General features: G+C 41.0%; 1 protein-coding gene across 3 annotated transcripts in view; it reads left to right on the top strand.

Annotated features, from left to right (window-relative positions):
* The first annotated feature begins 741 nt into the window (after nucleotides 1-741).
* ADAMTS6 (ADAM metallopeptidase with thrombospondin type 1 motif 6) overlaps nucleotides 742-13,433 on the top strand; it is a 303,817-nt gene continuing 291,125 nt past the window's right edge. For 2 of the 3 annotated variants that reach the window (XM_042841735.2, XM_024107369.3), the window contains exons 1-3: nucleotides 742-1,315; nucleotides 9,449-9,832; nucleotides 10,954-11,312. In XM_042841735.2, coding sequence (XP_042697669.2) covers nucleotides 9,736-9,832; nucleotides 10,954-11,312 — 456 coding nt within the window. In that variant the 5' untranslated portion in view covers nucleotides 742-1,315; nucleotides 9,449-9,735. The remainder of the gene's footprint in view (nucleotides 1,316-9,448; nucleotides 9,833-10,953; nucleotides 11,313-13,433) is intronic. The other variant, XM_042841736.2, reaches the window with a different exon arrangement.

The following is a 13,433-nucleotide window of genomic DNA, read 5'->3' as shown; positions in this document are numbered from 1 at the left end:
CTTTTTGTAAAGCCTTTCACAGAGCCCAGGGTCAGTGAACAGACAGCAAATGAGCCGTTTTCAGTGATAAATCTTCAGACTGCTCTAGTTTCTTCTTTCGTGGTTATTCTTACTAGTAAAGAAGATAGGTGTATAATATCTACTCTATGTCCCGATATGAAACACATGCACCAGTATATATAGTGTCAGAGCTATTACACAACCCTTTACAGAGCCACAGATAACGATCTGTTTGTACATATTATGTGGATCAGATCAAAAGGCTTCTTTATAAGGGTCTTAACGTCTGTTTACTGAGGAGCCACTCTTTAATAAGACCCCTTTCCAAAGACTCCAACCAGCGCTCTGCAGCCTCACTTACACGCCTTCTGCCTCACCCCTCCCCCAGCCCCATTCATTGGGCAGCGGTGTTGTACAACTTGCAGCATTTTCTCTGGTTTTGCACTCACACTAGAGCACTGCAGCCCAGAGGGCTTGCCAGTGACATTAACTCATAGTCCTCCCCCCTGCCGCCCAGCCACAACACCCCAGCCTGGAGCTGTCTGTGAGGTGCCAAGGCACGGGCAGGGCTGGAGAGCCAGGTTCTCTCCCATTCACTTAGAGGACAAGTTTACATTGTACCTTGTGAATGATTTTTCTCTGTCTCGCTTTTTCTTTTTCTTTTTTTTTTTTTCCTTGTTGGTTACCCTGATTGTACCTCTGCATCCCCCTCCCCCTCCACGTGATGGGCCCGACATGCGCAGCAGCGCCAGGGGAGCCAGAGGCACATCTGCAGACTGACGTCAGTGTGCGCTCAGCCTCCCAGGCAAAGCTGCCAAAACTTCCCTCTGCTGCTGGAGCTCTAAACTTGGCTGCAGGCCGGCAGTGAGAAGAGACCTAGAGCTACTTCAACAAAACTTTCTTGAGTCCTCCCTGCCTGCTTTCTCTATCTCCCTTTCTCTCTCTCACCCTCCAACTCTGATGAGATTCACATGGTACTTTGCCCAGAAGAAGGTGGCCAAGAAGAGGGTACTCACCCCCACCCCAAAATAAGTCTGTTTTCCTTCCTCCACCCCCCTCCCTTTTTTAACTTTTTCGGTTGGAAAGACAAAATGTGCAGGGTGATAGATTGGGTGAATTGATGGCATCCCTTTCTCTGCCAAGTCAGTCCGCTCTCTAAAAATCCCTTTTGGGAAGACTGGAGGATTTCACTTTGTTGGAGAATATAACTGGTGTGGCTTGAAAAAGGGGGAAAGCAGAGAGGAATACGGGACTCGTACAGTGCTATCTCTATTGTTTGAAATTTACTTTATATCAGAAATTGAAGATGAAAACGGTAAGAAAAGACTTCACGCTGTTCAATGAAACTTCTCCTTGTGCTTTTCTTGTCTGCTGAATAATGATGCATGTAGATCTTTTGGGGGATGGGGGAGGTTATACGGCACTAAGCGAGGTGGATTTGGAATAATTTCAGAGAGAAAAACCTTTGAGGCTGAGGATTACGAGAGGGGGGAGATATTTTTTATTGCAAAGAATAGTGTGATATTGTATAGAAAACCTTTTCAGGTTTAGATTAAAAAATTGGTGGAAAATAGTCAAAACCTTTTCAAAAAAGATTCGATAAAAAAAAATCCAGTATTTTGTCGTGTCATGTCAGTGTCTACTTAAGCGGTCAGACAAGTGCATATTTTGTGTCTGGACTCAAAGGGTCCGCATTAATGTGATAGCTGCAGCCTGATGCTCTAGGAGATGTTAAGCTCTTAATAGGCTAATCAGCGAGATGGAAGCGTGTGTTTTTGATTTACTTCGAGCCATTTGGGATTTGCTAGACTCTTAACCCCACGGAGCCTTATTTATCGGTGTGTGGCTATGTATATATTGCATGGCACACAGTTCAAAGGATTTTTTTTGGAGGGGGAATAATTGAAATCCCGCTTCCTGATAATGTGTGTACAGTTCTTGTATTTGCTAATTTCATTGTACAAGAGGAAAAAGAGAAACACACACAGAGAGCGAGCGTCTCAGACTCTTGTTTTTATTTGGGCTGCCGGTGCAACGCATTTGGGCCACATGCCAAGTGTCTGGGTCACACGCGTTTTATCCAAATAGATTTAGCGCTGCTGTCTGGAAATGAGCTGCTGAATGTTAACTTTAGGATCAACTCCACCAGAGCAGCTAGACTCTTCCCCTCAGTCTCTCTGGGGAAGAGAATTGTTCTTCTTTATAATCTTAAGTGTGTGTGTGTGATTATCTCTAATTTTCTTTCATGCTGATATTTCACGTGAGGTTATTTTAAAGAATATTTTTAGTTGCTAGTCCGGGTTTTTAGACATAAAACTGACAGCTGATCCCCCTAGAAAGTTTGGCATGACTTGAGGGGAGGAGTGGGGCAGACTAAGGAGGAAAATGCCGTTCAGATAACTGCAGTTTTGTTTCTCCCCCAAGGTGGTCGCTGATCTGGTGGTTTACATTACAACATACACAGCAGCACTTTGGTTGTTCCTGCTTTGGTTTTTGATTAATAAGTGGGTTGCAAAGCCCCCTCTTTCCCTTTGTGTTTACTTTTCTTGCATTTTCTCCTCCCCCACACATTTCTTTTCAACAAGCCCGCTAACTCCCAGGGGCAAATCTCTCTCTAATCCTCGGGCTTTTGAAGCAGGGCAATGCTTTTCATGGCTAGCCCAATACCTGTAATTGAATTTGTTTTTGTTTTATTCCCACCCCCTCCTTGTCCTCTTTTGCCCCTCCCGCCGCATTTCCTTAGCAACCAATCATACTACCAGTGAGCACTGACTGCTCCTGTCCTTTCAAGACACAGCTCTGTCCCAAGTCTTACCCGTCTCTGTGACTTGCGTGTGAGAAGTAGCGAACGGGAGTGAGCGGAAGGAAGGGGGAGGGGTTGCACCTTGAATAGTATAGAACACGACCGTAGACCAAACAATGTTTGGTCCTTACCCAAAGATATAGCTGACGACCAACCATGTGTGTCTAACCTGAAGATTGCTCAGGAAGCGAGAGACGTTACTCCTGAGGAGAGGAGATGTGGTTTATCTTTGTGATCAGCAATAACTGCAGGTTATTTTTAACTGTAGGCATAACTTCCAAATATGTCATTTCCCTCAATTTCTTCTACGTGGGGCTCTTTACTGATAATGCCTGATCCCCCCCACCCCCAAACTGAAACCTGTGGTTTGTTTATTGACATACCCTGATGTCGTTTAATGAGAGGTTATTACTGGACCTCAGGTGCTGCCGCAAGACCTAATACCGTCCGAGGACAGATTTAGCCTGGAGATGCTGTTGAGGATGAACAGCTGCTGTGGGAGAAGTTTGAGCTTGGCGTGGTGGCTGAGCGGAGGCAGCTCCGCACTGTTGCCAGCGGCAGAGGCTGAGGGGAAGAGGAAGGACATGGGCGGGGCTCTACCTATCTCATGAGACGTGTGCCTCTTAGGTCACGGGAGGGAGTCCCTGAGTTCACCTACACACCCGCTGAAAGTACAGGATGGTTGCCTCTAAGAAGTCGAAACCAAAGCTCCCTGGACCACAGTGAGCCTGCAGCGGGACAAGTAGTACCACGTGTGGCTCCGTCTCTACAAACTAGCCCTCACTGAGTGAAAAAGGAAACCCGTGTGTGTAATTGTAGCTATATGGTGTTATGGCCACGCATCGTTATTGCATTTGAACAGTAGCATAACAAGGAAGAAGAAATGGAAGTTCGGAACCAGTGGAAGGCTGCTAAACCGATCACCCCATAGCCCACAGAGCTCCCTGCGGTGTGCACAGTTTTTACCAGCTCTATCTCAGATTTCGAAATACTTCTTGCATCTTTTCCTTCACCACTCTAGCATGGCGTTTTCATGTATGTGGTAGCTGTGGCATTTTGATAAATGTTAAGAAAATGAAATCACAAACTATTACCTTGGATATGCATATAGTTCATTCCCTATACAATTTATTTATTTATTAATGAACATTTAGGGCTGACAAAAGGTATCAGCTTGATAAGAGTGGAGACTGAAATCCTCAATTTATTCACAGAACAGGTATGCTATAGCCAGTGGAAGCTTGTACACACTTCCCCAGCTTTGGAAGGACCAGTCTAGGGTTGAGTGTGTGGTTCAGCCTCCATGTCCATTCTCAGTCTTAAGGCTTGGAGCAGTAGTAAAAACACCTATGGCCTGTTCAGATAGTGCATACACCAACTGCAATGCTGCTGGAAAACAGATTCAAAAGTCGGTGACATTTCCATCAAGTGTACTAACTCTCTTGGGGATCTTGTTGTGTGGACAATTGTCCCATAAAGTATAGTAAGGGGACTATTCAGGACTTTCGCTACACTGTAGCAATGTCCACACCGGATGTTACTGCATTGCAAGCTGGCACACAGTAGATTCACACCTTGGCTTGCCATGTAGACAAGCCCTTAGACTGAGACCGTTTCACGCAGGCCACTGAAAAGACATTAAATAATAATAAATTTTGGCCACTACTACTGACCAATGTTAATTTGAACAAGTGTCCTAGAGGTAAAAGGTACCATATCTTACAAGTAGTATTCTGAGCCATCTAGTCCCCTTTGGCTCTACAGTTGAAGGAGACTGTGCTGTTAGGACAATACATCATACACACAGACAGAATATGAGCTCCCTACTGTGATGCTGTGGCTAAGAGGACTGATGTGATCCTTGCATTTATAAAGAGGGGAATATCAAATAGGAGTCGAGAGGTGATATTAATTCTGTATACAGCATTCACGAGACCATTACTGGAATACAGTATCCAGTTTTGGTTATCCACACTTTAAAAAAGATGTTGACAAACTGGAAAGGGTTCAGAAAAGAGCTACAGAATTATTAGAGGCCTGAAAAGCCTGCCTGACAGTGAGAGATTTAAGAAGCTCAATGGAAATGTAGACATGTAGGGCTGGAAGGGACCTCGAGAGGTCATCAAGTCCAGCCCCCTGCGCTGAGGCAGGACTAAGTAAACCTAGACCATCCCTAACAAGTATTTGTCCAATTTGGTCTTAAAATTCTCCAATGATGGGGATTCCACAGCCTTCCTTGGAAGACTATTCCAGAACTTAACTATTATATTTAGAAAGTTTTTCCTAATATGTAACCTAAATCTCCCTTGCTGCAGACTAAACCCACTATGTATTGTCCCACCTTCAGTGGACATGGAGAACAATTAATCACTGTCCTCTATTGCCTTAACATGTTTGAAGACTGTTACCAGGTCATCCCTCAGTCTTCTTTTCTCAAGACTAAGCACGCCTAGTTTTTTTTAAGCTTTTCTGATAGGTCAGGTACTCCAGCTGAGGCTTCACCAGTGATGAGTAGAGTGGGACAGTTACTGCCCATATGACACTCCTGTTAATAGACTCCAAAATAATATTAGCCTTTTTTCACAGCTGCATCACATTGTTGAATCATATTCAATTTGTGATCCACTGTAACCCCCAGATCCTTTTCATCAGTACTACTACCTAGCCAGTAATTCCCCATTTTCTAGTTGTGCATTTGATTTTTCCTTCCTACATGTAGTATTTTGAACTTGTCTTCACTGAATTTCATTTAGTTGATTTCATACCAATTCTCCAATTTGTCAAGATCATTTTGAATTCTAATCCTATCCTCCAAAGTTCTTGCAACCTTTCCCAGCTTGATGTCATCCACAAATTTTATAAGCATACTTTCTATTCCATTATCCAAGTCATTAATGAAATTTTGAATAGTACCTGACCCAGGACTGACCCCTGCAGGACTGCATAGATCAGGGGTAGGCAACCTACGGCACGTGAGCTGATTTTCAGTGGCACTCACACTGCCCGGGTCCTGGCCACTGGTCCAGGGGCCTCTGCATTTTAATTTAATTTTAAATTAAGCTTCTTAAACATTTTAAAAACCTTATTTACTTTACATACAACAATAGTTTAGTTATATATTATAGACTTATAAAAAGAAACCTTCTAAAAACGTTAAAATGTATTAATGGCACGCAAAACCTTAAATTAGAGTGAATAAATGAAGACTTGGCACACCACTTCTGAAAGGTTGCCAACCCCTGGAATAGATTCATCCTCCAAGTTTGACAGAGAATCATTGATAACTACTCTTTGAGTATAGTCTTTCAATCAGTTGTGCACCCACCTTATAGAAATTTAATTCACAATATTTCCCTAGTTTGCTTATGAGAATCTCATCTGGGCCTGTGTTAAAAGACTTACAAAATCAAGAGATATCATGTCTACAGCTTTCCCCCATCCACTAGGCCAGTAACCACATCAAAGAAGGAAATTAGATTTGTTCTTGACAAATCTGTGGTGGCCAGTGCTATAACTCTATTATTCTCTATGTGCTTACAAATTATTTAATAATTTGTTCCAGGTATTAAAAGTGAGATTCCCTGAGCCTCTTCATTCTCCTTTTTAAAGATCTGTACAACATTTGCCCTTCTCCAGTCTTTTGGGACCTCACTTGTCCTTTATGAGTTCTTGAAGATAATTGCTAATGGTTCCGTGATTGCTTCAGCTAGTTCCCTAACTACCCTAGGATGAATTTAATCAAACCTTGCCAACTTGAATGCATCTGACTTGTCTAAATATTCTTTAATGTGTTCTTTCTCTCTTTGGCTTGTGTTCCTTCCCTCTTGTTAATATTAATTATGTTGAATATCTAGTCACCATTAACCTTTTATAGTGAAAACTGAAGCAAAATAGGCATTAAACACCTCAGCCTTCTTGATTTAATCAGTTATTAGTGCTCCTTCTCTGCTAAGTAGAGGACCTACGCTTTCCTTCATCTTTCTCTTGCTCCTTATGTATTTAACGAGCCTGTTCTTATTACCTTTTATGTCCCTTGCTTGGTGTAGCTCATTTTGTGGCTTAGCCTTTCTGATTTTGCCCCTACATACTTGTGCTATTATTTTGTCCCCTACTTAGCAATTTGTCCATTTGTTTCTACTTTTTTAGGATTCCTTCTTGAGTTTCAGGTCTTTAAAGAACTCCTGATGGAGCCATAGTTTATCAAAAAGAAGATTAAGAGGCAATTTGATCAGAGTCTATCAGTACCTGCATTGGAGAAGATTTCAGATAGTTAGAGGGCTCTTTAATAACAGACAAAGACAGAACATAATCCAGTGGCTAGATATTGAAGCTAGACAAATCCAAATTGGAAGTAAGGTACACTTTTTAATACTGAGGGTAACTAACCATTGGAGCAATTTATCTAAGAATGTGGTGGATTTATCATCTCTTGAAATCTTCAAATCAAGATTAACTATCTATCTAAAACATAAACTGTAGTTTAACCAAGTGGTTTTAATAAACAACATGTTTCTAAATGAATTCTAAGGCCAGTGTTATACAGGCAGTCAGATTAGATGCTCATTATGGTCCTTTCAGGGCTTAAAATCTAGAAGTTACAACACTAAATCCCCCTGTTCTCTCTGAAAAAAACCTTACTAGCTTAGGCTTGCCATTTACTTGAAAAGTATCCTTTAATCTCACTGTTATTTCCTCATCATACCATAATTAAATACTATATGCTATTTTGAGAAGAAAGCTAAAATAACAATATAATGTGTATAATATGTAGCAATAATTAGCTACAATTTAAACACTGGCTACAGAACATGGCTAGTCTTCACTACAGTGCTAATAAATAAATTGACCTAACTAAATGTTGAGTTTGTTGAGAAATTTGTTGTACACTGTGATGAAGCAGAGAAACTGCCAACCAGCACAGCAGGGGTTAAAGAGAGTCTTTGGGCCCAACTAACTCTGCCCTGTTATACCTGCAGCCAATGCCAGGCCTGGAGCGGGGAAAAAAGGAGAGAGCCTAGCTCACTTCGGGTCTCAGTTTGGCAAAGAGGCAGGAGCCAGCTGCCTCCCTACCTGAGGGGAAGGAGCACTAGCCCGCCAGCCAAGGAAGCCCCCAGGCAGTAAACGCTGTCTCCCCAGACAAGGGAGATTGCGAGGAAGACTTAGGACCCTCCAGCACCTGAGGTAACTGAGTAAGTGAACCCCAGTGACATAGCGGGGCTCGCCCTCACCAACTTCCGGCTGCCCTGCCCCAAGGAGCTTGGGATTGTGGCAAGGGGCTGCCCAAGACCCACGAGGGGACCCTATAGGAAGCAAGCTGCCCAGCAAATTGGACTAGCAGGGCCATGCACCAAACTAAACAGACTGGTAGGAAGTAACTCAGGACAGCGGATTTTGACTCCCTGCTGGGAGGGCCTTGCCCTGTTAAGGGGTTGATGTAAACAGGGTCCTGGACTGGGACCCGGTGGAGCGGGAGGGCCTGGGTCCCCCTACGATCCCCTGGCCTTAAAGTCTGAGTCTCCTCAACCAAACTGGGCTGAGAGCCATGTGCTCTAACCACTAGGCTGCTTGGCCCTCTAAGCTACCTGTTACATACACTTTGAACTGTGCTGGACATTATGATCTTGATTCTGTAACCTTTACTCATGCAAGTAATTCCACTGACGTCAATAGGACTTTCTGTGTGAGTAAAAGCTGTAAGAGCAGACCTTCTGTTTTGCTACAATTCTGAGGTAACATAAGTTCCTTCCAGCTGTAGATGTTAGAGTGACTTCATATGGTGTTGGGTATTTTTATTTAAGATGTTTTCAACCTTTCATGTGTTTTGTTGTGACTACTGGTGGACCCACAGAGCCCAGTGTGAGGCAGGTGTTACAGATTGCTGTATAAAATTTTAAGACCAGCATTTTATTCAAAACAAAATAATGGGTAAATTGTAATGTGTCATTATCAACAATTTGTACAGTTCCCAGCATACTAAAATTATTAAAGTATGTACAAATACATTAAATGATGAGCTGTATGTACAAAATGTCTTTGTTAATATTTAAAACACAAAATTAATGCAATTAATAATTTCAAATGATTAACTTAATTCTCTAGCAGAAACACATGGGAAACTTCCATTGAAGTTAAACTGAATTTTGCCTGCATAAGGGGTTCAGGGTGAGCCCTGAATGAATAATAATAACAATAACGTTCATGTTGTAGATCAGATAACCACACATTTCTCTGTCTGAAAACGTTATGATGCATTCCAGGTTCTTCCTTTGTCTGCCAGCATATTGGGTCTAATTATCCACTATTGAAATCAATCAAAACATTGCACTGACTACAGTGAGCCAAGCATTTATATTTAAAGCAATATGTTTGGCTTTGTAAATGTTTGTTAAAGCCCTGATCCCGTAAACACTTACATACGTCAATTGGATAAGTAGTTCCACTGAATTCAATAAGAATGACACGTGCTTAAAGTGTGTGTATAAGTTTCTGCAGGATTGGGGCCTTAGACCATACAAGCAACAATGTTCAAATCTGATTACCAACTATGTAGTAATTCATGACACTTGGATAGCATTTTTGCAGTATAGATCTTCCAATTTAAAGTAGACCTTACTTTGATATGCCTTTTTTTTTTCTTTTTTTCAGGTAAAGAAATGGACAAAGTTTAATAACTATCAAGTCTGACACCTTATTGATATCTAAAGGAATTTTACAACATACTTGTTTTTGAACTGAGAAAATGACTGCAGATATAGAAGAAAGCACAGGTTGTTGGAAAAGAGTACCTGTCAAAAAGTGGAACATCCAATAATTATTTTGGAAGAAATATAAAATAAATATCCCTGTTATGGTGCGATTCTGGAGTGGAGTTAACTCTATAGCACATAGGTAGCCCTCCAAAAAACCCCAAACCCTTTCTGTTTTTCTAAATTATGGAAATTTTGTGGAAGACGTTGACCTGGATTTTGAGCCTAGTCATGGCTTCATCGGAATTTCACAGTGACAACAGGCTTTCATATAATTCTCAAGGTAGGGGTCCCACTTTTATAGCTGGAAAGATATATCCCTTTTGCACTAATTTCAGGTAATGCTTTCCTAAGCCATTGTTATATAAATAGCTAGTAATCATATTGACACTTATGTAGTTTTCTCATGATTTATTATCATGAAAGTCAGGGGTGTTGGAACAATTTGTATAGTGGGGGTGCTGAGAGCCATTGAGCCAAACTGTAAATCCTGTATATGACGGAAACCACTTCTAGCCAGGGAGTGTGACAGTACCCCCAGCACTCCTAGTTCCAGCACCTATGATGAAAGTTCATTTACAGAGAAACCCATTAGGTCAAAGTGTATCTTGAGATTGATGTTTTAATTTCTTTGATTTCTAACTTTAACTATAACAAAGTCCCGCAAATTAAATTTAATCATAGAATCATAGACTTTAAGGTCAGAAGGGACCATTATGATCATCTAGTCTGACCTCCTGCACAATGCAGGCCACAGAATCTCACCCACTCACTCCTGTATCAAACCTGTGTCTGAGCCATTGAAGTCCTCAAATCATGGTTTAAAGATTTCAAGGTGCAGAGAATAGCACGTTAAAGACTGGCCATGTTCTCATAAACATTTTTTAAAATTGCAGAAACTATAAGAGTCTAAAACATATCTTGAAATATTTGCATTTGTAGCCTTTTTTAGTGAAATGAGGATACATTTAAATGTTTTTGCAAAGATAGTTTTTCATTGCAACTGTTTTTATTTTCGCAGGCGGATCTAATAGTTTTTGTCTTTAAATGAAATCATTGGTAGATGTACATTCTTCACAGTGTAGAATGTAGCCCCAAATGTTTACATAGTAGGTTAAATAGGAAAAATATATAGTGAATTTGAAATATTTGCATTTCTAGTGACATCAAATTAACAGGGACCGGCGTGAATTTTGCTGACTCTTTCTAAAAATAGAATATTTTCCTTGATTTTATTTAGCAAAGCTTTTCACCTTGCATATACCTGAATTCAACTTTCACTCATGAGGGTGATGGGATTTAGCCAACTGTGGTTAATGTTTATACTACTACTTGTTGTTTCCTGTTATATTTTCTTTTCTTTTATGCCCATTTCCTGGACTGGCTTACCTTGTGATTACAAAGAGGAATTCCTGTCTTACCTTGAACATTACCAACTAACAGTCCCAATAAGGGTTGATCAAAATGGAGCCTTCCTCAGCTTTACTGTGAAAGATGATGAACCCTCAAGCAGAAGGAAGAGGAGTACAGACCTTTATGACCAAGCATCTAAATTATTTTTTAAACTTTCTGCCTATGGCAAGCACTTTCATTTAAACCTGATTCTCAACACAGATTTGGTGTCCAAACATTTTACAGTAGAATACTGGGGGAAAGATGGACCTAAATGGAAACATGATTTGTTAGACCACTGTCATTACACAGGATATTTGCAAGACCAACATAGCACAACTAAAGTGGCTTTAAGCAACTGCAATGGTCTGGTAAGTGCATGTTATATATTTTAGTGTACTTTCCCCTTTAAAATATAGAGGAAGAACTTAATTAGCATATGTTCATGTTCTTTGAGTTCCTGCAAGAAGCAAACACACAGAAAGGCAAGGAACTGAATTCTGGCTCCTGAGGAAAAGTACTTATTCTAAGTACTAAGGCCCAGTCCTGTAGTCCTATTTCAGACAAAATTTCAGTGCTGCCAGTGCCTGTATTAGGGCTGCAAGATTAATTATGGAGTGAGATTAGATTTGTCAGGACTGTTGCAAACTCCAGGAATAAAATTGACTGGTCTTATGGGTGCTGAGTGCCTTTTGCAATTGACTGACTGGCATGAACTTCCAGTTCAGGGTGTATAGCACCTCTCAGTATTGTGTCCAAAAGGCCTGAAATAAATAATGAGGAAGGAAAACTCTCTGGCCTAGAAGTCTTCTGTGCTATAGTTCCAAGGAGTGAACAGGAAAACAGAATCCTTTGCAAATAGAAAAGCCACAAAGTAATTATTTACATTTTTTACAGGATCTTTATATTTATAAATCAAATAAAAATGCTTTAAAGTAACAGTAGTGTTAGAAATCCAAGTATTTACAATGGTTTTTGAAAAAAATTCTCTCATTGTTGATGAAACTCTTGGTCATTCAGCACTAGTTCTTATATGGAAAAAGTCTTACCCCCTAATACTATAATTGAAGCCTAAAAATAACAATAGGCTAGGGAATTACAAAGTGATAAAATAAAAGATCATGACTGGGAAGTACTAAACCAAGAGTCTACTGAGTGCTGTAGTAAATTTTAAAATACATATTCCTATTATCCACTGCAAAAATATTATTATTTTACTGTTTCTATTACAGTAGCCTGTAGAGGCCCCCAACAAAGATTAGGATTTTATTGTATTAGGTACAGAATGTTGAAATGTTTTTTTCTCTGAATTACTTTGAGCACTTCCTTTCTTCCCCTGCAGGTGTCATAGAATAATACATCCTGTGATATTCATTGATAACAAAAGTCTACTATTACAGTACAGAGTGCCAGACGATAACCTAGCTAACTAGATAGATTGATGTTCACTTAGCTAATTGTATCTGTGTTATCTGAGTGATGCATTCTGGGGCACTTCTCCCCCAGAAGGATTTCAAGAGGGAAAGTCAAATGTAAGAAGCTTAGTTAAAATGTATTTCTGTGTTTAAATGCATCCACAGCCTGGTGAGTGGGGGCATACAATACATGTTTCTGGGCTTAACTTCAATTTCACTTTACCTTTGCAGTTCATCTGTAAGGATGTGTTTTCATCTTTAAGGATGTGTCTTATGCTAATACACTGAGTTATCGGCATGTAGATTGTATTCTAAAGATACTGTAGTGACTGCAGCTCCACTCTTGGGTCTCAGCTTGCTAGTGTACATGCCCGAATGCCCTGACACTCAGAAATGTTTGCCCTTTGAGGCACAGGCTGGCTCACCTCATTTTGAGATCAACTGACAGTGCCTCAGAGCCCTTCTGGACATTCCATTTTTGTTCCTGTCTGGTCTTGGCCAGCTCACAAGCTCCCTGTCAGAGCTGGGGTCGTTGCAGATGATCCCTGTTGTCTGCCACCCCTACAGACTTTGACACTGGTGTTAACACCATTTCTATATCATTTGATTTCTCCTCTAGCCATCTCATTCGCCGGTGCTAGCTTTCCTTCAAAACTTTTAGCTGCATAGCTGGGGACATCTTGAGGTTATTGGTATCTCCTTGAGATAGGGAGCTCCTTTTGATTTGCATGGTTCGCATGCTCCAGTGTCTTCAGCAGGTGTCTGTTGGTCACTGGCCTTGTCACTTCCCTCAGACATTCCTCTGGCTTCTCAGTAGGTTGATAGTCTCAGTGTTTTGTCAGTAGTTTGACCTTCTCAGCACACTGTGCTTCCAGAGCATTGATGCCTAACTTTAAGTGTCAGGTTTCCCGTTTAATTCATTATCTTTGGTGTCTGGCTATTGATGCTTGTTCAGGATTTCTTCCAACCAGGGCTGGATTAAGGTAATTCTGGGGCCCCAAGCACACCACAGATAGGGATTCTCAAGGCCTATTCTCTTGTGGGCCTGCCCCTCACCAGGGTCATGTCTCCTACTTC

Source organism: Chrysemys picta, chromosome 6 (genome assembly GCF_011386835.1).
Source record: "Chrysemys picta bellii isolate R12L10 chromosome 6, ASM1138683v2, whole genome shotgun sequence".
Lineage (NCBI taxonomy): Eukaryota > Metazoa > Chordata > Testudines > Emydidae > Chrysemys > Chrysemys picta.
The sequence above is the reverse complement of the archived record's forward strand: the minus strand, read 5'-3'. Positions and strand labels throughout refer to the sequence as shown.